Below are 25,690 nucleotides of genomic sequence, written 5' to 3'. Positions count from 1 at the left end.
TCAGAGCACAAAGATCTTAAAATGTAGCTAAAAGCAAAAATAGTTGCTCTGAAGTAGGAGACTCCTAAGAGGAGATGAGAGGGTGTATCTAGCAAAAGATGTTGTCATTGAGAGAAGAATCTGCTTATCTGGATTTGCTCTTCATCACTGATGACAAGTATTTTAACCCTGAGATCCTCAGGTGGCTGCCTGAAACTATTTTTCACACAGCTCTTGGGGCTTTGGGCAAAAAAAGGTTTGTTGTGAAAACACTTGTACCTGTGTGAGGATAGCAGGAACTGGACGCTGCAACTACTGCTACTAAATTTGGAACCCCTAGATTGTAAGAAGTGCAGGGTTTGTCTGCACAAATAATAGCTGCCTGCATGTTGGCTCTGACATCCTGTAAATAATTTTTGCAATTTTATAGCGTGTTTATAAAAGCGTTGGAGAAGGCATGGGAGAATACTGAATTCCTTCTTTCACAGCATCCCCTCAGCTAATGAGAAACCAGTCTGTAAGATTCCTTCCAGAGTTTAATATTTCTGTCTTTTTCGTTCTTAGGTGGAGAGTCTTCTAACGACACTGCTGCATGCCTTGGGTGAGAAACCGGCCAGGTAACTGAAGGGCACTTCTGTGAGAGCTTTGTCCCTGTTATTTACACCGTGCCTGCGGGGTGTGGTTGTGCCTGGAGCTTGAATGTGTGCACTGAAATCTGCAGGAATAAAAGAATCCTGTCTTTCTATCCCTCTGTCAGATAGCAGCATTTTTTAAAATGGGGTTTTCTTTCTCTCTTGGTTTGTTTGGTTGGTTGGTTTTTTTTTTGGTTTTTGTTTTGTTTTGTTTTGTTTTTTTTCCCCTCTGAGCAGAAAAGAAATTCTTCCTCTGTATTCCCATCCTTCAGAGCTCTGGACGCTCGCTCTTGGCAGTCCTGCTTGACCTGTTGCCTCAAGCTGCACCAGAGGGTCTGCAAGTACACGAAGTGGGGGGATCGGTTCATGATTCAGGCCATTTCTGCCATGATGATTTCGAAGGCTGCCAAGCTTCAGCCCACAGCAGTGAGTACCGAGGAACCGTTCATGGGTTGATACGAGCAAGATGTCTGCAAGTGGTGCAAAAATGGTACAACAGACTGGTTTTACATCATATTCATTCTCAGTTTGGAAAACTCGATACTCTAAATTACTAAGATTGTGGTACTTTGGAAAAGTTGTGAAATCATGTAATGATTTTGATTCTTCTTATTGGAAATAGGGTCAAACGCCTAGGTTGGCTGTCATGGATTTTGTTTCATGTCTGTTTTCTTTTCCCTTAAACATATGTTGTCTTTACTTCTTGGCATAAGCGTTCCTAAGCGCTACTTTCAAGCGTTGCGTTTTCCCAGCCTCCTTCCATCTTCTGTTCAAGTACTGGTGGGTCTGTTGCTGGGCATGTTTGTGCTTTGGATGCGTTCAGGCCTTCTCTTTTAGAAATACTTAAATCAGTTGCATGTTGCTCTTCTACTTGAACTGTTCTGTTTTTTTTTCCTTCTCCCATGTGCACAGCAGGTTCCAGGTGACACTGTGCAGGAAGTCCCAGTGGTAGAGGTGTTCAATGAAGCTCTGAGAGACACTCGGACTTGGTTCAGAAATGCCTTAAACCAGAAGTTACTGAAAGAATACCTGAACCATGTGGCATTCTCTTTTCATTGGGAACTTCGGGTTGGTCATCTTCTAATGATATGGATAAAAAAGTGTTTAATGTAGCTTAACCGTATAGGCTTGTGTCTAATGGCTCTTTGGTGTCAACCGTGGCTGCTGTGGCTGGATGAGGAGTGAGGTGGGGCCAGGCAGTACACACTGTGGGCTGACAAGGTGCCTTGTTTTAAACACTATTGGCCTGAAAGGTGAAGGGCTATAATTGGTGCTGCTCAGCTCACCTTATTTCTCCTCTTTCTTGGCTCTTCCAAGGGACATTGCTGGGATGAGGAGCTGCCCCTTGTTGGCATTTAGCTGGAGCTGTTGTCTTGCTCACCCTGTGTCCTGCTGGCTGTCCTTCAGGCCCTCCAGCAGGCAAAGCACAGAGCAACTCCTTATAGTTTGACTCTGCTCCCAGCACTCCCTGGGACAGTTCCCAGCATCAAGGTGGAAGTGTTTCATCCAAATGTCTCCTTTAGCAACTAACTTGGACATTTTTACACCATTTGGGCATAAAGGCTGCCTTTTGCAGCTCTGGGAGTGCTTTTTCCTTCTGGATGGAAGCATCTGAAAGGACTGCAGACTGCCTGAGGAGTGTGGGGCCTCTCCTCAGCATAATTCTTGAAATTTCCTCATTTGAATGTCCCAGCACTTAGTGGTTTGGGTTTGTTTGCTTCTCATCTGTAGGCCTGGAATGAATTTGTGACGATCAGCTTTCCAGATGAGCAGTTCACCAAGGTGTGGAAGACGACTTTGCTGGCAGATCTGCAGAGAAGAATTCAGGAGGTAGAGGGGACTGCAGGCAGACACTGCATGCTGGGGGGCCCAGTTCAGAGCAGATAGATAGTCATCTTCTGTGCCTGGAGAATAGCTTCTACAGCCTGAATGGGCATGTGAAAACACTGTGGCTTTGGCCATGAAAATTGCCACTGCTGTTATAAACCACATTCTGGAGGCTCAAAAATTGGATGTGGAAACGTACCATGCTGTACTCCTGGCGTCAGAGACTCCAGTAGCCCCCTAGCCTGGCTGCAGTGCGGTCTGTTTCTGGCAGTGACCGACACTCTGATGCTTTAAAGGAAACTGCAGTTACCACCCCTATAGCTTTGAGAAACAGTGGATGTAAAGTAAGCACCCAGGCACTTATAGAAGCAAAGTTGGCACCTGCCTCTTTTCATTCATTGTGCAGAAATGGTGTTGTCTAGGCTCCCAAATGCACACCTAAATGTGTAGGTCCCTTCTAAATTGACCTTGTATATCTCCTTTCAACATCAGTTGTGAAATTCTTTAAGCCATTGATCTTCATGGTATAATTGTGAAACATATTTCCTGGTGGAAGTTTGGCTGGGAGAGATGCGTATTAAGTAATCGCATATTTGAGGTAGGAACAACCTAAAAGATTTTCCAAGCGTTTATTTGTGTTTAATGTCTCTTCCAGGCCCTGATAAATGGGCTGATGCTTGGCTCCACTAGGAAACAAATTTTTCGACTTAGTTCCTTATTAGTGTCTTAATAGCAGCACTCCTTCGTGCTTTCAGAAGAAGCACTTTGGAAACGTCCGAGTTGATAAGAAATCTCCCTTTTGCCCTATAGGAGCCTCCAGTGAACCAAATCTTAGCCTACTGCTGCCAGCACTCCAGATTTGCACAACTTGACTCTTCCATTGACTGGTGTTTCTGTAATTGTGCCACAGAGGCTGTAACTGCCGCTTGCCAGGTATTGTATTTCCCTCAAGGCAGGAAAAGGAAAAGTCAAATATCCTGCTGCATCATGTAGGGGCGGGCATTGTGGTGGAAGGAGAGTTGCACATTCAGTCTCTTACTGCTTGAATTGCTGTGGGTTGTTTGTTAAGCCAATAAAAAACAAATGTTGGCAAGAAATCAGGAAATGAGGATCCACTTCAAAAGGGTCCATGAAAAAGGCTCGTAATGCTTTTGCCGTCGTGGCTTCTGGTGTCAGACTTGTCATACAGCTTTTTTGGAATATGCCTCAGCAGTGGAGGTATGGCTGCTTCTTGAGATCAGTGCCTGATCCCGAGACAGAGGCAGTGTAACCCAAAACACTGATGCATTCCTCCCCTCTGTCTCGTGTGCCTTGTGCAGACTCAGAGCAACCTCCTTGAGAAGATATCTTCCTACAGCCTGGGCCGATTCAGCCAGCTTGTGTCAACCATTATTGTGAAGTCATGGCCAATCAAGAGTGGTCGGGCTGAGAATGATTTTGATGAGATTTTGCACCACGTGCTTACGTGGCCTGACATCAAACATACCTTCAGCTTTAATGGTACGTCGGTTACTTGTATTTATAGGGGTCTATAAAGAGCTAACGGCGGCTCCCACTTTGCAGAGCAGCAAATAAATATATAAAAACTGTCCTGCTCTTGTTTTGCTCCCCATCCCAAAGCTCAGAGTATTCAGCCTGGTTTTGGAGAGGAGAGGCTGAGGAAGAGGGAGCTGGTATTCCTCTTGTGCTAATCCACTGCAGCTGCTTCAGGATTTGTACTGGACTGATGAACATGTAGCTCGAGGGGATTTGTAGAACATAACTTCTTTCTCTGAGAGGTTCTGATAAGTTGTTATGACACAAAAAATGCAAAAGTGTTTGTCATGTGAATGGATTGAAATTACTTGCGTTTCCCTCAAGTACGGGTATGGGCTCTCCGTGGGATGGTGTCTGAATTGCTCTCCTGAGATCCTGCTGTTTGTGTTCAGAAATACAGGAGGGTGGTGTGATGAGTTCCTAGGCTTTTGGGTAGGGATTCAAATGGGAAAAGGGATGACATTGAATAGTTATTGATTCTGCCTGGTTTTTGTGAAGCAGGGCTGATCTAGGTTTTACATGCTTTGTTTCTGGAACAGGATCAAACACAAAGCTCGTAGAAAAACTTACAGATGAAGCAAAGAACATCATGGCCACAGCAGACTCTGTGTTTACGAGTGTCACCAATGACATCCAGAAAGGGCGTATCCTTGTGAAACATCTGGAAGAGATTTTCCAGCATGAGAAACAGTTCATCTGTATCTGGGAGATAAGTAAGAGCACCGTTCAAAGCTGGCAATGGTCGTTTGTAGGCATCATTGTGGTGATCGATGGCCTGCTCTGCTAACCTCCTTCAGTGATTAGTAATGCTAATTAGGTGCTTTAGCAGTTAGCAGTGCTGCCCTTGTCTCTGTCCTTTATATGGAGCTCCCAGCTCCGGTTTGTGTTGTCTGCGTTTCCCTGCGTTGTTTATGACTTTGCAAATCTAAACCTGAGTTATGGGTGCAGGGGGTGGGAAGGGTCTGCCTTGTGACTACAGAGGAGTTTTCTTTCAGAGCACCAGCACCTGGTACCTGAAGAAAAAGAACTACTCGAGAGAGAACTGAAAGAATTGCTGCAGAGGAGGCAAGAAGAAGTAACGCTTCTCGGGAAAGAGAAGAAAGCAATCGGAACCTTTCTGAGCATGTGTAGGAAGGTGCAGGCGTCTGTGAAAGGTAGCCTTCCGGGGGAGCAATTCAAAAGTGGTAACTCCAAAAAATGTAATTTTCATTGAAAACGACTAGGCTTTGTAAAGAGGTTTTATTCTAAACCACAGCAAGGATGAGGAGGGGTGGGGAAAGTCAACCTAGAGTATTTGAGGGATCAAGTGAGTGCTTATGTGTCCAATGATATTTGTAGGGGTCCACACACCCAATAGCATTTTGTGGCTTGGTGGATTAGATGAAGCAAGCTGGACACAGGCTAGGCTCTGATCCACTTCTGCCCTGTCTCTGTGTTCTAAAGTGGATGTAGGTGAAGTGGAGTTTCAACACTTGGAAGATCTTCGCTCAAAAAGACTAAATACAGTTGTGACTGTGGGAAAGAGACCCCTACAGACCTACTACAGCTTGAGCCCAAAGCTGAAAGAATTTGCCCAGAAAATGCACTCTTTTAAGGATAGCCTGATCTTCCAGCAGTTCTGGGAGGAAGCAGCGCAGAAGGCAAGAAGGGAGTGTGAAAGTTCGGAAGAAGAGTGTGAAAGTTCAGAAGAGGAGGAGGAGGAGGAGAACATGGTTCCTGCATTGGACCTTGATAACGTTTTCAGCGATCTGATCTCCCCTTGTTTTGAGAGCTATGAAAGGCTGTATGATGATCTCAGATCTGGAAGTCTCACACTTTCTGCAGTTGATAGAATTTTTCAGGAATTCATAAATCATCCTGAAGAGATCAAAACTGAACTAAATACCATATGTAAGCTTAGACCTGGGGAAGACAGAGACTGGCTTGATCAGCGATTTCAGCAGATCCAGCAATACCATGAAATGCATTTAACTTTTGATGCTGCAAAGATCATTGCTGATGTCAAAGAGAGTTTAAACCTCTCTGGTGACTTCAGTGTCCTGGAACACTTGTTGGACATAGTAAGTATCCACTTCTTCAGCTGTGTATGTCAGGGTGTTGGCTAGAAGGCTTGGGTAAATCTGAACCTTCCTGCAACTCTATCCCAGTCTGTCCAGAGCCATTCCCTATCCCAAAATGCTTATTTGAGATAAGAATTAAGTGTTCAAACAAAGCGCTTCTGTGTAGTCTTGCTTAAAAGAGCAAAGGTGGTATTCTTCTGCTTGGGGTGTGGCTTTGCAGGGGGCTTTCCTTTCCATGCTGGTCAAAGAGTTGTATTTCCCATTTCCAGACTGAATGTTTGCACCGCTTGCTTTGTAGACAGAAAAGCTTGAATCATACAAGACACAAAAGCTGGATTCCATCAGCCCTGAGCTTGTGCATGCCAAGAGACTGCTGCAGGGGATCACTGTGAACCGCCGTGGGTGTCTGAGGGAGCTGGCCCAGCAGAAGGAGTTTGTCTGCTGGGTCAGAGAAGCACTGAAAGGTGTGTGCTGCTCACCCAGGGATTAGGCAGATAGTGCTAGAAGGGATGGCAGTTTGTGAGGGAAGGAGTGCCATATCCCTGACCCATCTGCTTCATGCTTTCATAGCTTCTGGTGTTGGTAGTTATGAGCATCTCTTATGAGTTTCGGTGTGGAATGTGCTGTGGAGCGGTCCCTTTAAACGTGCCCGTGCCACTAGTCTCATGCAGCACCCAGAGCTTCCCTGCCCGACAGCTGGCCTTGGTCGGAAGGGTTGCAATAGCTGCCACTCTTCAGTTCAGACCCGTTATTTAAGAGAACAGAGGCCATCTGTAACAGGGTGGCAGGGGTCTGATCAGTTGTGAATCTGCCAGCTCAGTTGTCTCGCACGCAGACGCACACCCGTGGCACTGCCTCCATCCTGGCCGTGCAGAGAAAAGCCAGGGCCAAGGACGTCACTTGTGCAGCTGAATTGCCCCGTAAAGCTGCTGGCAGGGGGGGTGGCGGGAAGTTGCATGGGAGATGCCGTTCGAAGACATTCTGTCTGCGTTTTCCGTAAAAGGTGGTGATGTGGAGTTGCATTAAAGCTGCCTCACTTGTTGTTCCTGTGTTTATCTCATTTCAGATATAAATGAGCTGAAGGTGTTTGTAGACTTGGCGTCCATCTCTGCTGGGGAGAATGACATGGATGTGGACCGTGTGGCATGTTTCCATGACACGGTGCATGGCTACTCTTCCCTGCTCTATGAGCTCAGGCAAGAGTCAGGGTTTGAGGACTTCATGCGTTGCTTGGGGAAGCTGTGGCGAGCCCTGGACAGTGATGAGAATCTTCCCAAGAAACTGGTGAGTTCTGCTGGAGCTGGTCCTCTCTGTATCCTCTTGTGTTTCTGCCTTCCAGGAGTGGCTGGGAGATTGACTGCACAGGGCAAATTGCACTTGTGTGGGGACATCGCAGCAGCTGTTGTTATTGGAAGAAAAATATCTTGTGTTTCTGTGGCACAAAAATTCACTGCAGCAACTGTAAGTGGTGTAGCACGAATTTCTCCAGAGTATTGCTGAGGCTTTTGGGTGTGACATGGTGTAGCTTCACTCTTGCAGGAGTTTGGTGCAAAAGAGGGAAGGCAGATGGCTGGAAACTCTCTTATTCCTTGCAGCAGGGTGTGTTCCTGTAGCAAGAGGCATTGAAGTACGGTGGGCTCTGTTCAGCCTCCCATGGTGTTGGTGAAGAATGACTGCCCAGAAGGATCAGGCTGTGGCCAGGAGTCGTTCCTTTCTTCCTTTCCCATCCCGAAACTCTGACACCAGCTCAAGCTGTTTGTCCTGAACACAGATGTAATCCCAGAAAGAAGTGCCACGTCAGAGCGATCAGGGCAGTGCCTTGTCTTCTCTTCCCACAGCGTGCTTCAGCTCAACACCTGGAGTGGCTGAAAACGGTGAAGGAGAGCCATGGGTCTGTGGAGCTGTCGTCACTGTCGCTGGCAGCTGCCATCAACAGCAGAGGAGTATACGTCCTGAGAGCCCCAGCTGATGGCCAGAAGGTGAGGCTGCTTGGCTTTCACTCCCCTCCTGCAGACAGCACTGCTGGCCTGTCAGTGACTGTCAGAAACGTGCCGTGGCTTTTCTCCCACTCTGCGCGGTTCCTTTTGGGGGGGCTGCTGCCTCCTGAGAGCTCCCCTTGCTGGGCACAGCACTGCCTCAGGAGCGGAACCTCAGAGCCCATCAGCGCTAATGACTGACTCTCTGGCAGGTTTCTTTGGACAATGTCCTGCGCTTCACCCTCCTGGGGAGCTCTGAGGATAATGAGGCATCGTGGAAGTACTCTCTGGCAGAGCTCCGTGAACTGCAGAACAAACTGATGCTCATGTCTGTGAAGGGAGAGCAAGGCCTGGAGGTGGAGAAGTTCTCTGAGGTCGGATTTTAAACCCAATGGGTTACTGAAGTCGAGCCTGGGGTTGGATTTTTGCCTTGAATATCAGCTTTTGAGACTGTGGTTTACAGTTGAGTTGCTGGGGATGAATGGTAGCAGGCAGATAGGTGTTCCTACCTCTTTGGTTCCCTGTTAAGGTGTAACTAAGCTGGAGGCTGGCCAGTGGACTGGTACTCTCATCCTCTTTGACTGCACTGGGGGTGCTGTTGATCAGGAGGGTTGCTGTGCTTTTGAAGCAAGCTGGGGATTCCTTACTGGCTTCCTAGGGATATTGCTGTTGAAAAGCCCCAGAGAGTCTTTTGTTACTGTGTGAGGCCTGACCACACCTGGCTGGGGACCAAAGCCTTCATTTTGATTGAAAGTCTTTCCTGTGGTTTCGTGACTGGGACTTGTCAAGTAAATCAGCTTACCTTTTTTTTTTCTCTCCTCTATCCTCACACAGATTTTTTCCAATGTCCAGAGACTTGCACAGGCCTTTATAGACCTCTATTCAGCTGGGAACATGCTCTTCCGCTCCTGGCTTGCCCATGTGTATTGTTCACCCAAAAGAGAATCATGTGTTCTTATAGACTTCTCCCTGGGACCGATCCCAGAGCTAGAAGGGCAAGGAGATCTGGCAGCTGTGCTCCCAGGCCTCTGCAAGACGATGGAGAGTTTCCTGGAGAGTTGGAAAAGCTTCATGTATGAAAAACGATCCCAGCATTTCTACCTGAACTACTACACTGCGGAGCAGCTGGTCTATTTGTGCACAGAACTGGGGCAGGGGACGCCCAGCCAGAATGCCCTGATGATGCTTTCATTCCTAAAACACAACTGCACTGAGCAGGATGTCCTTGGAGCCTCCAGCAGTGAGGTGCCTTCCAGCTCAAGGAAGGCTCTTTCTGACTTCCAAGTGGTGCTGGATGGAGAGAAGGACCTGACTGCCCAGCTGGGGTACATCTGGGAGTGCTACATGCGCAACATGGGCTCCTTCCTTCCAAACTGCCTGGATATTGATACGCTTGGTGGGTGGCTGAAGAATCTGGCCAGCGGGGAGAGAGACCATGTCACACGAGACTTCCCACGGGATCTTCTGTGTGTTGGTCAGCCCAACCTCATCACGTGCCCTCGCTCCGAGGTGCTCACATCTGCCCTGGCTATTTACATGAACAGCCTCAACCAGCCCCTTCCCACCTTTGATGAAGTTCTCCTGTGCACTCCTCAGACCACTGCTGAGCAAGTGGGGCTCTTCCTCAGGAGGTGCCTCATTCCCTGCAGCGGAGGAGAGAAAATTTACACCATGCTGTTCGCAGATGAGCTGAGTTACGATGTCAGCTGCAGAGCAGAGGAGCTGTTCCAGCACCTGCAGCACTACAACAGCGCCTATCGCCTCGTCATTCTGTGCAACTGCGAGAGGGAGCACAGCTACATCCCCTCGGTCTTCAGCCAGTACAAAGTGCACATGATACCCCAGAGGCCACTAGCTGAAATCCAGCGGTACCTTCAGCACCACTACAGAGTCGCTCAGCCTTCAAGCTCAGCTGCTTCTGTGTTCAAGGACAATATGTGTGTTGGGATTGTGTCCTCCAAAAGAGCTGGTGTGGGTAAGAGGCCACATGCAAAGCAGGGTCTGCTGAGTGCTGAACACCAGAGTGGGGTTTACCTCGCCAGGTTTTGTGTCCAAGTCATGAGCATCTAGTCAAAAAGAATAACTCAGACTATAGGCAGTGGATTGAGGTGAAAGCTGTAAGAACAGCTCATCTCTCGAGACAGGCATCTCTGGAGACAGTTCTTGCTAATCTGACACCTGTCTCTTTCCACTGACTTATGTCATGATCATAAACTAGATGGCTAGTGCTGGGTGAGATGCATCTGACCTCCAGAGGCTGGAATGTGCCTGCAGGAAGATGTGGTGTGAGATGGGATAAGGGTTGTAAAGCCTTTCTGTTTGTCTTGCGTGGAAAATGATTGTTGACTGTCTCTTAATGCAGAAAGTTAGAGGACATTAAAACTGCTTGGCAGGCCAGTGAGCAAACAGAAGGTGGTGGTTCTTCAAACAGTGCTTAGTTAAATTGTGGAACCTAAACCTTTACACAAGCTTAAAAAGTGATTAGATATATCATGACAGAAAAATCCATCAAGTGCTATTAAACACAAAGATGCTATCTCTGATGTCAGAGTTCCTGAGCTGCAAATCACTGAAAAAATACTGGGAAAGAGTTGCTGTGTGTCAGTGTTTTTACCCTGTTCCTTAGCTGCTGTCCCCTGTTGGAGGTTGGTAGTCCAGTCAGTGCTTTGGCTGTCCAGCTGTGCGTGTTTCTTGTTTTCTTTGAGTCTGAAGTACTTCTAGTCCGTGCATGCAGGAGTGACGTCAGACCTTGCTTTTTCCCTCCAGCAGCTGTTCTCGGGCTTTGACAGAGTACCCAGTGAAAAAGGCTGGGCTCAAAAGGGAAAATGTGCTACATTATTTTCCAGGGATTAGCGAGAAAATCCCAAACAGTTTTGTTAACAAATTGCATCCTTTGTCAAACTTCAGAAATCCGGGGCAGCTCTTGAGTGTTATCTGTGAACGGCTGCTGCCTCAGCTTCAGTCTGGGAAGCTGCAGGTTGCGTTACAGACCTCTTATACTGCTGAGGGTGAGTTTGGAGCTTCCAGAAGGTTGGAAGAGACTGCTTTACGTGAACACCCATAGCTGGGAAGTATTTGTGGAATGAACGTACCACAGCCAGCTCCGGCACTACATGCAGCATGAAGGGTGCGATGGGGTGTAGCCGGTGGGCATGGAACAGTCTTTCCATTCCCCGTGTTGATCTGGGAACAGCAGCCGCAGAGTGCCGCAGACAGCAGACCCAAGTCACTGCCCCAACGCTGGCAAAATCGGTTTCTACAGGATAAAACAGGAAACTTGAGGGTGCTTTTATCTTTTGACAGCAACGATTTCCTGCTCCTCCCCCATGTTTTGACTTTAGAACCAACCACATAATAGAACAGATACGAGTCCTAATAAAAAGTAAAGCCTTTCTTAGGTAGTCGAAGCAAAACAAGCCACGTGGATAGCGACAGCTTTCAGTGGCCATCAGCAGCAACTGGCCTTGACTCCAGGCTGCAGCTGCTCTAACTAGGTTTAGGCTTTCTTCTGGAATGCCTTTTGGGAAGGTTCAGAGATTTCAGAGGATAGGGTACTTAAGCATTCGACTTCCTTCTTTGTATTATGACCTTAATACGGTGTATTTGATACTGATGGCTTAAATTCTTCTGGTGTTCTTTTATGATAACAGGGAAATCTCTGTACGTGAAGAGGCTACATGAGAGACTGCAAGAAGAGCAGCCTGACTGTACAAAACTTCTGAAAACCATCAGACTAATTGAACCAGAAGTGAATGAAGATAAAGTGCTAAAATCTCTTCTGCCTTTTCTGAAGAGAAAACACCAGACAAAGCCCATGATATTCCATTTTGATATCACCTCTTCGGTAAGTACATCCCTCCCACAGCTGCCTTGTCCTAGAAATTCCGTGTGGATCCTTGCACGAGTCATTCCTTTAAAGCTGCTGTTTCTTAGTGAGCCATTTCGCTAGGACGTGTTTCCTAATTATTGTGCAAGTAAGTAACATCAAGAACTCTTTACCATCAAGGTGGTTGAACTCTGGAACAGGCTGCCCAGAGAAGCTGTAGAGTCTCCAGCCTTGGAGATAGTAAAAACCTCGACTGGACGTGGTCTTGGGCAACCTGCTCTAGCTGAGACTGCTTTGAGCAAGGGGGTTGGAAAAGACTATCTCCAGAGATCCTTTCCACCCTCAACTGTTCTATGCTTCTGTGAAGTTATGATGAATAAATAAAGAGGAAACGCCTTTGTGTCTTTTCTTGTGATAGGTACGAAGCGGAATTCCGGAGTTTCTATTCAAGCTGTTGGTTTTGCAGTATCTGACAGATGATAATGGGAATATGTGGCTAAGACAGAAGTGCCATTTGTATATCATCGAAATCCTTGAGATATCACCAGTACCAAAGAAAGCAGCAAGACATGTACGTACACAGCAATACTTGACTTCTTTGAATTTCTCAGTCATTTTGCACATGTTTGGGTATAGCTGCATGTGAGTTGTAGAGACTATGGGCATAAACATAGCATACAGTTTCCCTGTTTGGGTCAGGGTGTGCTCTGCATCTCCGTTACGAAGTGGTGTCCCTGGGGTTGTACAAAGTGATATTAAAACCAGACAGTAAAGTATACCTGTCGTGGCTTTCTTGGGTTGGTAATTTCAGAAGGCCTGTTAGTCTAAGCCTTACTGTCCCCACTGTAACATTTATAGGAAACATAAAAAATGTAAAATCTAATCTTCCTCATGTTACTTTGCATGTTTGAAAATACTAGAGTATTTATAGGCAGCCGTAAGAACAGAGTATAGAAACGACAGGCATAAATAAGAGCAATTCCTTGGATTTAGTTTTCTTTTTCTCTGAGGCAGCACTGAGGAGGGGCCGGAGGTAGCAAAGGACTAATGTTACAGGAAGGAGACTGTAGGAGGAAGTAGGATTAATTGCTGTGATGCACTTTAAGCGGAAGAAGTGATGCACTGGGGAAGAAGTGTCGTGGTTGTACAGGCTAGCTGCTATTTCTCAGTTAGGCCTGTGATTTTAGGCAAGAATACTGTTAAAAACAGATTAAACAAACCCAAGGAGATTAGGACTATGGCTTTGTGATGACATGTTTTCTTTTCCCCTACTCCAGATGTCAGTGAGCCAGAAGTATAATTTCTTTGATGTGTTCCCTAAAGTAACATGCAAGTCTCCCAAGGAAGTGTTAGAAATGGAGACACTTGGGAACCAGTCTGGGAATGTTTCAGACCCGGGAATGGACGAGGAGGAATTTTGCAGTGAGGCTTTCCAGAGACCTTTCCAGTATCTGAAAAGATTTGACCAGGGGTACAATCTGGACACGTTCTCTTACAAAGCCCACTCTGTGGAAGGGAGCCCGGCAGAATGCCTGCAGCAGTTCCTCCTGCACTGTGGGATCACAGATCCCTCCTGGTCAGAACTCCGAAACTTCACGTGGTTTCTGAATGTTCAGTTGAGAGACTGTGAAGCTTCTGTCTTTTGCAACCCTGACTTTGTCCAGGACACTTTGCAAGGTTTCAAAAACTTTGTCGTTACCTTCATGATTTTAATGGCAAGGGATTTTGCAACACCCTCCCTAAACATTTCTGATCAAAGTTCAGGAAGGCAGTCCTCCAACCTGGAGAATGTTGCAGAAGAAGATCTCCTTCCTTTTCGCATTCGGAAAAAGTGGGAGTCTGAGCCTCATCCTTATTTGTTTTTCAATGAAGATCGTGTGTCCATGACATTCATTGGTTTCCACTTTCAGTGTAATGGCAGTGGCGGTGTTGATGCCATTAACCCTTTGAATGGCAACATTATCAAGAAAAACGTCATGACTTCACAGTTGTATAATGGCTTGCTGCTCCAAAGAGTTCCCTTCAACGTTCCATTTGATCACTTGCCTCGTCATGAGAAGCTGGAGAAGCTTTGCATGGTTTTGGGGATCCCCTGGGTAATAGACCCTGATGAGACATACGAACTCACAACAGACAACGTGCTAAAAATCTTGGCTATCGAGATGCGGTTCAGATGCAACATCCCAGTTGTCATCATGGGAGAAACAGGCTGCGGGAAAACCAGGCTTATAAAGTTTCTGTGCAAGTTACGCAGAAGCTATGTGGAGGCAGAGAATATGAAGCTCGTGAAAGTTCACGGAGGTACCACTGCAGAGATGATTTATGCCAGAATCAAAGAAGCAGAAGCCCTTGCTAAAGCCAATAAGGAGCAGCACGGGTTGGACACGGTTCTCTTTTTCGACGAAGCCAACACAACTGAGGCTGTCAGCAGCATCAAGGAAGTTCTGTGTGACCGCACAGTACGGGGGAAGCCTTTGGTCTCTTGTTCTGGCTTGCAGATCATAGCAGCCTGCAACCCTTATCGTAAGCACACACCAAATATGATTCAACGCCTGGAGTTAGCTGGATTGGGCTACCGTGTTAGAGCAGAGGAGACCAAGGATAGGCTTGGGTCTATTCCGCTGAGACAGCTTGTGTACCGGGTCCACGCGCTCCCACCCAGCATGATCCCGCTAGTGTGGGATTTTGGGCAGCTGAACAACTTGACTGAAAAAATGTACATCCAGCAGATTGTCCAGAGGGTTACTGAACACGTCCCAATGAAGCGGTCTGAAGCAAAGGTAATTACAGAAGTGCTTTTTGCCTCCCAGCAGTACATGAGGCAGAGGGACGACGAATGCGGCTTTGTCAGCCTGCGGGATGTGGAACGCTGCATGGAAGTTTTCAAGTGGTTTCACAAGCGCAGTAAACTACTGCTGAGAGAGCTGGAGAAGTACCTTGCCGAGAAGACAGCTCTAAAGAGCACTGTTGAGAGAAACAACGTTATCTGGTCCTTAGTGCTGGCAGTTGGGGTCTGCTATCACGCGTCCCTGGAAAAGAAGGAGGCGTACAGGAGCGCCATCAGCCAGGTCCTTCCAAAGCCTTACGATACCCAGAAAAAGATCTTGGAAGAAATCACCCTGATGCAGGACTTATTCCTGAATGGTGTGCACCTCCAAGATACCATAGCAAGAAACTTGGCCTTGAAGGAAAATGTCTTTATGATGGTCATCTGCATTGAGTTGAAAATCCCTCTCTTTCTTGTGGGGAAGCCAGGGAGCTCCAAATCCCTTGCGAAAACCATTGTGGCCGACACTATGCAGGGCCAAGCAGCTCATTCAGATCTGTTCAAGCACCTGAAGCAGATCCACCTCGTGTCTTTTCAGTGCAGCCCTCTCTCCACTCCAGAGGGAATCATAGGCACTTTCAAACACTGTGCTCGATTCCAGGAAGGGAAGAACTTGGAGGAGTACGTCTCAGTGGTGGTTTTGGATGAGATTGGGCTGGCAGAAGACTCTCCCAAAATGCCCTTGAAGACTTTGCATCCCCTTTTGGAAGATGGCTGCATAGATGATGTCCCTCTTCCTCACAGAAAGGTTGGCTTCATTGGGATTTCCAACTGGGCTTTGGACCCTGCTAAAATGAATCGAGGCATCTTTGTCTCACGTGGTGACCCCAGCAAAGAAGAGCTCATAGAAAGTGCGAAGGGGATTTGTTGCTCAGCGCGAGGGGCTTTGCAGAAGGTCGAACAGTATTTTTGTCACTTTGCAGATGCATATGAAAACATTTGCAAGGCCCAAGACAGGGAGTTCTTTGGTCTGCGTGACTACTACAGCCTCATAAAGATGTTTTTTGCCTTAGCGAAGAGGTCCAAAAGTGAGCCGACACCTCAAGACATAGCTGAAGTTGTTCTTCGTAACTTTGGTGGCAAAGATGATGTCAATGCCTTGGAAATATTCACCTCACAGTTACCAGAAAAAGGAGAAGTACGTGCTCGTGATATCAGTAGAATTGAGCTGGTACAACAAAACATTTACAGCAGTGGTCAGGACGGTGATTGCAGGTACCTGCTTGTTTTGACTGAGAATTATGCAGCACTGCAGATCCTCCAGCAAGCTTTTTTCACTGCCCGACAACAGCCAGAAATTATCTTTGGCTCCAGTTTCCCTAAGGACCAAGAGTATACCCAGATATGCAGGAACATCAACCGAGTGAAGGTCTGCATGGAGACTGGCCAAACGGTCGTGCTCCTCAACTTGCGAAACCTTTATGAAAGCCTCTACGATGCCCTCAATCAGTACTACGTGTACCTGGCTGGCCAGAAGTATGTTGATTTGGGACTGGGCACCCATCGGGTGAAGTGCCGCGTGCACCCAAAGTTCCGTTTGATAGTCATTGAGGAGAAAGACGTGGTATATAAACACTTTCCCATCCCGCTGATCAACAGGCTGGAAAAGCACTACCTGGATATCAGTACTGTCCTGGAGAAGGGACAAAGAGAAACCGTGGAAGAGCTGAAGAAGTGGGTGCATGAGTTCACTGCAGCCAATACAGAAGAGCACTTCATAAGCAAGCAGAAATACAGCCCTTCCGATGTGTTCGTGGGCTACCACTCCAATACCTGCGCCTCAGTGGTCCTGCAGACCACAGAAAGGCTGAAATCTGTGTGTTCTCCCGGCGAACTCGTGTCCTGTGTGAGGAGGGAAGCCCGGCTGGCGCTGCTGAACTGTGCCACCCCGGACTCTGTGATCCGCCACTGCAACTCGTTGGGTTCCTTCATGGCGGATTCTCTGGCCAACATCTACTTCAAGCAGCAGCAGCACACGTCTTTTGCAGACTTCCTCCGTGCTCACGTCCATGCGGGGTCGGGGTACCAAACAGTCTTTACAGAGGTGAGTGTCTTGCAGAGTCCTCTCGAAACCCTCCCAGCCTGCCCTGAGGTTTTTATTTTACGTTGCTAGGGCTGCAGGGTGGCTCCAGCTGAGTTAACCTGGTAACAGCCTTCTGCTTAGTGCCCGGGTGTGCAGAGGCGGGTGTTTCAGCAGGTGTGTTGTGGCATCCTAGAGAATCTAATCCCTCTGCTGTGTGTGAAACAGCACTTGGTGCTCCCTGGCAAGCGGGGGTTTTCAGTGAGTTTGGGCAGCTGATGCAGTTACTTTGGAAGCAGTTCTGTCTCCGTGTACGCAGCCACCAAAACGGGCTACTGGCTGCAGAAAAAGTCGTCAGGAGCCTTTGGACCCTCATTTCTTTGTATCTGCCTCTGGTCTTAAAGATACAAAAGGTTTTAACCCGGCTGAGGCACAAACAGCCAAAGATCTGGGCCTTTAATGGAAACACCCCTGGTTTACTTTTGCCTGGTACCGAAGCTGAAGAACTTCAGCTGAGGCTGGTTGGAGAATTTCTCCCTCTCATGCCTCACGTGGAGATAATGCAGCTTCTCTTGGGGCTGGACTTGCTGTTCCCTGCGAGTCAGGAGTCATTGTGTCCAGCTACCCAGCCGTGGCCCTGGCTTGGTGTAACAGCCCGTGTTGACCCTTTGCCTACTGGCAGGGCAAATAAATGGGGTTTTTTGGGGTGCAGTCCAGCTCTGCAGCAAGGTAGCAGATCTGGGAGCACAGATGAGGAAGTCTCTATGCCTTCCTGAGCAAAGAACAAACCGACATCTTGCGCTCCCAGGTCACCACCTTCTCGAGGCTTCTGACCAGTGCTGACACTGCCTGCCTGGAGAGAGAACTGCAGGGTAAAGCAGAAAGGCCTCAAATCCTGTTCCTGCAGCAGTTTGACACGGAGTACTCCTTCCTGAAGGGCATCCGGTGAGTCTGGTTTTGTGTCATCCCGCTCCGAACGGGCTGTCCCCTGGGTGGAAGGTGCGTGGGCAGAACATTTGGAGTAGCCCACCCAGAAAAGGGAGGCAAGAGGCCACGCTGTGCTGAACAGTGGACTGGCTCCGTGCAAACAGTGGGAACTCCACCATACCGAGATGGGTCTTTGAAGTTACACCATCCGTCTAGGATGGGTGTTTTAATCCCTCCTCCTGCCTGCAGCAGCCAAAGCTGTGTGGAGTGACTCCTTCTGTTGTCTTTTATGTTTTGTTTCTACACTTAGTGACTTCTTTTAAATCCCCTTTCACTCTTCAGAGATTTCCTTGATGGCACATCAGGAAATAAAGTCCTTATTATTCAGACAGACTTTGAAGATGGCTCTCAAAATGCCCAGCTCATCGCCTCAGCCAAGTAAGTCAAGTGTGAAGTGGTTCCCAGCTACCTGTTCTGCTTGGTGACTCCTCACCCCCATTTGATTATTGGTGCTGTTTTGAGGATTTCAGAATCAGGAATGTGTAATCCTTTGGTTACTCTGTAGTGGGATGAATCCAGAAGCACTAATTCTATTTCAAATAATAATTTATAACCCAAGTCAAAATAAACTAAGGTGGGTCAAATTACCAGATAAGCCCCTTTGGAGTGTGAATTCTTGCCACTGGCTGCAGAAGTCCTGGAGAGCTGAGGACTGGGAGTCCTTCGAGGCGTAGCTAGAGGTGGCAGGCTCAGCACAGCCAGCCAGGAGGAAGGGCTGAGCAAGGTGTTTGTGTCTGTAAAGGGGAGAAAAAAAAAAAAGTGCCCTCTCTTACAGGGGAAAGACTTGTGCCCATGAACTTCTGTCTGTCTGTGATCTGTCAACAGCATTTCCTCTTCGTTGCAGATACACGGTTGTGAATGAAATCAACAGGGTGGACCTGGGAGAAGTCTCTGTCTTTGTTTACTTTATTATGAAGCTTTCCCGGGTGGAAGGAGGAATGTCCTACGTGGGATTCCATGGAGGTGGGTCTGGCCATCTGTTGCTCCTCACTTTTCAACTGGCTTCAGCAAACATACCAGAGCAACAATTCTCTTGTTCACTTTCCTTTTTAATGCTTTAAAATCTGGAATTGGTGTGTCCTGTGGGTTGCCAGAGCCCCTTCCCTTACCCACAGAGACTGCCCCGGGGCGTCAGTACCTTGGAGTCCTGGTCTTCTCTGCGAGAGCACCTTGCCTTGCCCACATCCTCTTTCTAGTCAGCTGGAGAGCAGCAAACCACCGCTGCATCCTGAGTACCTGCTTACGTGTTCTGCTTTCAACAGCAAGGTTCCTGCTGTGTGGAGGGGGTTCAAAGAGCCTCAAAGCCCTGGCAGTATGCACGGCCCGTCAGTCAGGGTAGCGTGCGTTAGAATGTTCAAAGTGAATTCCCTCTTTCCCTTTCTACAACGAGAACTGAGAGTAAGCGAGCTCTGAATGTGAACTGCTAGCCCACAGGTACTGGGAGATAATTCTCAGGAAGCTCCTCTAGAAGAGCATGCTGCAGGCATGAAATGATTGTAGTTTTTTTGTCCTCTGTCATTAGGACTGTGGCAGTCGGTGCATATAGACGATCTCCGCAGATCCAAGGACATGATCTCCGATATGACTGCCCTGCAGAACCTCACCATCAGCCAGATGTTCTGTGAGGGTTCAGGTAAAACCAAAGGTGAGCTGCATGCTGGCTGTGCCAGCCAGTGGTGTGCATATGCCAGTGGGGAAAAGGGGAGATGTAGTCCCAGACTTGTGCTGGTGCCAGTGTTCCACTGGTGCTGGTGGAACTTACGCCTGGTACAACATATCCAATGATTTTCCCTGCTCAGCATCTGTTTTTTGTGGGGGGTCACTACATGGCTACCAACTTCTATTTGTATTTAGTTTGTTACTGCAACTTTTTGGTCATCAGGTAAGTTAATTGGGTAGCTTTCCCTTTTTCTTTTGACCAAAAATGTGGTATTTGCACTGCTCAACACCCTGAGCATTCTGTCTCAGCACAGGAGGCAGCAGATGCTGCGTGGCAGAGGCCACCGACAAGGAGTCACTCCAGAGAATATCTCACTTGCACAAATATAGATCTCTTCACCTAAACCTGTAGGAAGGTTGGAAAAGACTTTTTTCTTTCCCCTCAGTTTTTTCTTACTCTTCTTTCTTTCACCATTCTTTCACCTGCAATCTTGCAGGATTCTAGTAGAGCTAGTGCGTTAGCTCTGTCTCATTTCTTCCAGTTCTTGCTGTGGGAAGCTTGGCCGCCCTAAGCAGGTGGATCTTAGCTGCTCGTGCAGGTGATAATGGATCTCTGACAGATGTTCTGCTGCTCTGGGATGCAATTGTGAAATAAACTCTTATCTGACTGATGCAGAAGTTTACTGCTTCTTTCTAATAAAAATTCTGCACCTTAGTTGTAGCTCTGCCTGTGAATGGAGAACAGGAGGAAAATGAGGTGGAGGTGGAAACACCAGTGCCAGAAGCAAAGCACTGTGAGGTCAGTTCAGAATATGTTCATTTGCTTCTCAGCTGTCAGTAGGGCTCTCTGCTCTTTGTCATTCATCGGTGCAACACACCTTTTGCCTCTCCATTCACTTGAAATCCATCAGGAATATTATTTGCATCATGAATGTTAATGATCAGACACAAATTCCTCCTCCTGCTGCCCAATCAAAATCAGCATCACTAAAGCAGTAAACCGTTCTAAGGACCCTCTAGTTCTGTAGTCATTTGCTAACTTTTAAAAATCAGTTTTAAGAGCTTCTGCTGGGTGGAAAACTGAAAAGTAATGGACTTTCTTTTCACACTGTTCCTGGGAAGGGTGAAATCCTGGACACCACTGTACTCCTGAGGACCTGTGTACAAAGTGCTGTGGGGATGTTACGGGACCAAAATGAAGATCTTAGTCGAAGCAGAAAGCGAATTAAGATTCTCCTGGGCCTTCTCTCCAAAGAGGATGGTTTGAAAGGTATGTGCTTCCTGGCTGCAGCAGGTAGTGTCCCTGAGCATCCAGCAGACCAGCAAAGCGTGTAACTTAAATCACTGAGGACCCAAAGGTCAGTGGCCCTTGCTGTAGCTTAGACAAGGTGGATCTCCCAGGCAATCTCCCGAGTGTGTGTGTCTGTGCTGCAGTTTGTCGCTTCTCTCATGGCTGTAGGGCCCTTCCTGGAGTTCGGATCGTGCCTTTTTCTCTGGCTGGGCTAGCACTGGTGGCTGTTGCTTTTTCTCCATTGGCTGATTATTGAAACTATTGTAAAATAGTGCGCTTGGTGTGATATTTGGATTTGGATCCGATGCCAATAGAAGAGAAAATGCAAATTCCCTGTGGTTTTCTAGCCTCTTTCCTGAAGATCACAAAGGCTCGTCTCTCCAACCTTTTGAAGAAGCAAGAAGAAAATTCCCTTCACCCAAAAAACTGGGTGCTTCGGGAGGCTTCCAACCTCAGTGCTCTCCAGGAGGCAGGCACCTTCAGGTGAGGACAGCAGCAATATCTTGTAACCTGCAGGCTTCCAAGAAAAGTCTGCAAATGGCAACTGTGCAGCAGAGACAGCAGTTTTGTGTAATCTGAATATTTGCAGTGTCAGTCTCCAGCCTGCACTGGAAACTCTCCGAAGGCAGTTTTGTCCTCTCCTGGCTCCTGAAGGAGGGTGACTTACAGCTGAATGGGCTGTACTGGGACAGGGATGCACAAGTGCTTTGAGTGGAACAGTGGGATTACAGGCGAGCCAGATCGAGAAGCGTGGGGTTTCCTGTTGGTGGTATTTTTTCACCCTTAAAGGCAGGGTTGGGACTTTCTCACAGGCAAATGTCAGCCATTTTTGAGGACAGCCACCTCCTGATTTGCTGCTATTGTTGCTCACCTTCCCTCTGGGTTTCTTGGTCTCTTTCTGCCCCCAAAGGCACACCTTGTGGAAGCGAGTCCAGAACGTGATCACTCCATTCCTGGCTCTCCTGATTGCTGTCATAGACAGAAATGGCAATCTGGAGCTGTTGGTCAGGCCGGCAGCCGAGTGGGTGACAAACCTGTGGATGTTTATCTTCAGTGATACAAAACTGCTGACTGTCCCTTACGGTGTGGGTAAGAACAGGTGAGCACTGGAGAGAGCAGCAGGAGGGCTTGGCTAGCAGCACGGAGACCAGTCCAGCACGGGCTTGAAATCCCTGTGGGAGGTTAACCCTGTTGGCTGCTCCCCTGTGCTGTGCTGGAGGCGGCAGGGCAGTACTTGGTGACTTCAGAAGTCTGTTCTTTCTACCTTATCCCCAGTACTCCTGGGCTTTGCTCTCTAGCTCTTGGCATGCTCACACTGCTTACCCAGCTCCTGAAGCCCGCACATCCTGCCATTACAGCCGTTTTGCCAGGGAACGCTTACTGAGTAGGTCTAATGCTACACAGTTGGCAGGATGAGCTGTATTATCGGGTCCTTCAGTTCTTTCCCCTTCCCTCATCCCCTTCTGGGGGTAATTTCTTGCTTCCTGCCTCTGTCTGAACCTGTTTCCCAGGCAAAGCCCAGTGCATTAATGACCTTTTCATCTCCTAGCTCTCAGCCAGAGATAATTCTGGTGCAGAACAACATGACGGTGTCTGCTGATGCTGGGAATGAGATGCCCTTCAGCTGGAGGATAAAGGAGTACTTGGATGAGATGTGGTTGGAAGCTCAATACATCCAGAACACTGAAGGTGAGAGCCTGGCCTGAGCTCATGACACAGAGCATCTCTTTCCACCTGCCCTGTAAACTCTGGTTTGTCACTCCTGCCTCTACCTTTCTGTGACCCTGGAGTCACCTTCAATCCCTCTCTGCTCTCACGAGCCAGCAGAGCTTTGTGCAACCAGCTTTTCTTTGTGCTTCTCGCTGCTAGTCTTTCCTCACACCTTCTGTGCCCTTGTATCCAAAATGCTGTGGAAATGCCAAGAGTTAATGACGAGGTGAGATTCCGTAAACACAACCCTGGTGCCTGGGCTGAGGAGGCCTGGCCTCAAATCCCGTGTCAGTGCCCTGAATGAGGGTGGTGCCGTCTGCATCAGTGATTAATTAGGTGTCGGTCTCTTTAAGAGAGAAGCTGTGTCAAACCCAGCCTCCTACTAATATTCAGCTTTTCTCTGCATTCTCATTTTCCAGACCAAGCTGAGAAGTTTGTGGATATCTTCCAGAAAACTGCACTGGGAAAATTTATCTCTGCTCTGACTGAGGGAGAGAGGCAGATGCTCTTCCAGTGCTACATCACAGACTTCATTGTCTTGACCATTGGTGTGTCCTCCCCAGAGGAGCTGCAGGTCAGTGTCTGGAACAAAAGCTGGAAACCCTTTGGGTGGAGAGAAGAGCATGGTGCCTGTGAACATGCCCTTATGTACAAATCTTGCCTTCTCAAACAAAATCCCCCTCTGAGACAGGCTAATAGCAAGGTAGTGACAAAGCAGGTGCATTTAACAGTGAATGGCTGCTGGAACTGCTGAGAACTTACTCAGAAAAGCACTTCCATGGGAGCACCTATAAAAATTGACACATTTAAGACTGTCTCTAAAGTACTGATTCTCTTCTTTCAGAGAATTTTCTAGGATTTCCAGTACAAAATGAATTATAAAAGTTCTTTTTTCATTTTGACTTTAACTTTTTTCTAAACTTTCAGTGTCTGCGAATTGCCGCCTTGTCCTGCATAGAGGAATGGAAGGCAACATCTCCCAGAAGAGAGGAGACGGTGCTATCCTTGCCGTGGGTTCACCTTGGGTACAATAAGTTCAAGAGCCGCCTGCAGAACTTCTCTAGGATCCTGGCTGTACACCCCGGTGTGGTTGGCTACCTTATTAACCAGGAAGGACATGGAGTACCACATTCAGAGATGGTAGAGTCACTGCTAGGCCTTTTGTGATCCTCAGCCCTAGCAGAGCTCTGTCTTCACTGAATTAGCTAGTGTTTAGTCTCCTGGTTTCACCAACAGTAAAGTGGGAAGCGCAAGCTCAGTCAGGATCCTCAGTATTAGGAATAATCTGCTATGTTATCATTGTTACTAGCAAGTTTTAAAATAGTTTGCCCTGCTTTTGCATCTGTTAATAGGATGTGCTAGTGATCCGAGCCATGAGCATGAGAATTCAAGAGCTTAAGATAATGCAGAACATTATTCAGTAGAACACATGCCATAGCAAACCAGATTGAGAGCCCAAGGTTCAGAAATAATTCTGAAATGCAACTGTTGTGTTACACTTACACCCTGTCTGTGTGTCTAGGTTTTAGATGTGTTGGCTGCAATGGTGTGTGCTGAAGAGCTGGAAAGTCAAGTGCAGACAGCCCATCCAGAGATCTGGCTGCAGAGAGTGAAGAATCTTCGTATGCCTGTTGAATTTCTTTGTAAAGAGAAGAATTTACAGAGGAGGGGGAGTCGGTGCCATCAGCTGCTAAAAGAACTCGAGTATGTACCACAGATCTGCTCCCCATCTTGGTCTTTTGCCTTGCTGTTAATAAGGATAGTAGTACAGGCTGAAAGCTGCTCTGGTGCTGCTCTTCTCAAAGACTTTGCAAACCTTTCCAGGTTTCTGCTAGGCTCAATTACACATCAGGCATCAACAACCAGATCTATTTTTTCCTCATCTCATGTGGATTCTCCCTCTAAATCTGGCAGTGTCATCAGTGCACTCCAGCTAGGTTCATGGGTTATTTCAAACTCCTTAGGTTCCTGTTAAGCAGCAATGTCTCCCCACTTCATCCCCTGTGCATAAAGACTGTGAGAGGTGGGGAACTTCACTGCATCTGTGATGGAGTCTTGTCTCTTGGAAGACAAGCCCAGAGAATTACCCCAGCTTCTCACAGACCCCGTTTAGTTTAACCGAAGTGAAGAAAGTGTAGTTAATGGTGATTATTTTTTAAGTACTTCCTTGATATAGAAGTTAGAGGTGAGAAGGTCTTTGCAGTGGTCCTAGTTCTGCTGCAGTGCTGTGCCCAGGACAGGCTCCTGTGCAATAAGCTCACGGCGTTAGGTGCTGTTAGGTGCTTTGTCCCTGACAGAAAGCCAGGGCTGATAACCAGAGGGCAAAGCAAGAAGTTGCACAAGAAGTGCCCGAGTGCTGCCGTGGTGAGCATGAAAAGCAGTGAGATCACTACTGACCCGAGACTGCGGTTCCATTCGTGCGCTCAGCTCCTGGCTGTGCTTGTTGAACTCACGCTTTCCTTCCCACAGAGTCTGCTGGAACCGGGTTTTCTCCATGTCCCTGTTTGTGGAACACGTGTTGTTTGGCATCGACACTCTGATGCCAGGATTTGAGAATTTAGTGAAAAAATACACCTTGCGTCTTGCCAAGGTAAGCAAAGATGGGATTTCACCTCTTCCCCGTTCGCTTCTGCTGATCATGTGCATTTTTGTCTCGGGTATTAGGGCTGAGTCCTTTAGCTTTGTCCTTTTCCTCTGCAGTGTTTTGAGCACGATTCAGACATGAAGACTCATCCCACTTTTGTTGCAGTGATGAAAGTACTGTGCCAATGTAAGGACGAAGTCAGCAGGAGGCTCTACAGGTACTGACATTGAGACAAGTCGCAGAGTCCCGTGGGAATGTTGCCTGTTTTGCCAGCACATTTCTGGGCGTAAGGCAGCGCTGCATACGATGTCATGAAAGCCAAATGAAGAGCAATAACTAAGCAGTTAACCAACAGGTCTTACGTTGTCTCCTCTTGGTCTAGTTGCAGATGAACATCTTATTAAAGGCTCCTGGTAAGACAACATTGAAGCAATGGTGTTCACTGCTGTTTCTGAATTACAGGAGTGGTCTGAAGCCATGTCCCATCTGCCTAAGGGAGCCAAAGGATCCGGTCTGCCTGCCTTGCTGCCACGTGTTCTGTCAGAAGTGCATCAGAACGTGGCTAGTACCCGCACAAATGCGTTGTCCGTACTGCAACGTTGCCCTGGAGGACGTTCATTTCGACGTCTCTGTGGAGATCAGGTACCCTGCCCTCGCCAAGGCAGAAGCATTGGGGGGGTTGCGGTTGTGTGAGGGAATTCTGAGTCACCACTCTGAAGCTGTCAACATGAGCAGAACAGGTGGAGGGAGCTCTGCTCCGCTCTCTCTGGAACCGG

At 47.7% G+C, this 25,690-nt stretch overlaps 1 protein-coding gene across 1 annotated transcript in view; it reads left to right on the top strand.

Annotated features, from left to right (window-relative positions):
* RNF213 (ring finger protein 213) overlaps positions 1–25,690 on the top strand; it is a 52,427-nt gene that overhangs the window by 11,553 nt on the left and 15,184 nt on the right. Inside the window, exons 11-42 of the mRNA XM_086473436.1 lie at positions 544–596; positions 884–1,037; positions 1,527–1,679; positions 2,343–2,441; positions 3,249–3,371; positions 3,758–3,938; positions 4,514–4,687; positions 4,970–5,128; positions 5,418–6,034; positions 6,333–6,498; positions 7,101–7,318; positions 7,873–8,013; positions 8,223–8,384; positions 8,845–9,985; positions 11,661–11,854; positions 12,255–12,407; positions 13,114–16,707; positions 17,492–17,628; positions 17,953–18,048; positions 18,515–18,633; positions 19,193–19,315; positions 20,046–20,128; positions 20,452–20,599; positions 20,968–21,103; positions 21,531–21,719; positions 22,170–22,309; positions 22,750–22,904; positions 23,258–23,470; positions 23,853–24,034; positions 24,800–24,920; positions 25,031–25,131; positions 25,377–25,556. Of these exons, the coding sequence (XP_086329562.1) occupies positions 544–596; positions 884–1,037; positions 1,527–1,679; positions 2,343–2,441; positions 3,249–3,371; positions 3,758–3,938; positions 4,514–4,687; positions 4,970–5,128; positions 5,418–6,034; positions 6,333–6,498; positions 7,101–7,318; positions 7,873–8,013; positions 8,223–8,384; positions 8,845–9,985; positions 11,661–11,854; positions 12,255–12,407; positions 13,114–16,707; positions 17,492–17,628; positions 17,953–18,048; positions 18,515–18,633; positions 19,193–19,315; positions 20,046–20,128; positions 20,452–20,599; positions 20,968–21,103; positions 21,531–21,719; positions 22,170–22,309; positions 22,750–22,904; positions 23,258–23,470; positions 23,853–24,034; positions 24,800–24,920; positions 25,031–25,131; positions 25,377–25,556 (9,605 nt within the window). The remainder of the gene's footprint in view (positions 1–543; positions 597–883; positions 1,038–1,526; positions 1,680–2,342; positions 2,442–3,248; positions 3,372–3,757; positions 3,939–4,513; positions 4,688–4,969; positions 5,129–5,417; positions 6,035–6,332; positions 6,499–7,100; positions 7,319–7,872; positions 8,014–8,222; positions 8,385–8,844; positions 9,986–11,660; positions 11,855–12,254; positions 12,408–13,113; positions 16,708–17,491; positions 17,629–17,952; positions 18,049–18,514; positions 18,634–19,192; positions 19,316–20,045; positions 20,129–20,451; positions 20,600–20,967; positions 21,104–21,530; positions 21,720–22,169; positions 22,310–22,749; positions 22,905–23,257; positions 23,471–23,852; positions 24,035–24,799; positions 24,921–25,030; positions 25,132–25,376; positions 25,557–25,690) is intronic.

This window comes from Leptosomus discolor, chromosome 15 (genome assembly GCF_034619465.1).
Source record: "Leptosomus discolor isolate bLepDis1 chromosome 15, bLepDis1.hap2, whole genome shotgun sequence".
Taxonomy (NCBI): Eukaryota; Metazoa; Chordata; class Aves; order Leptosomiformes; family Leptosomidae; genus Leptosomus; species Leptosomus discolor.
This window is presented reverse-complemented; position numbering and strand designations above follow the sequence as displayed.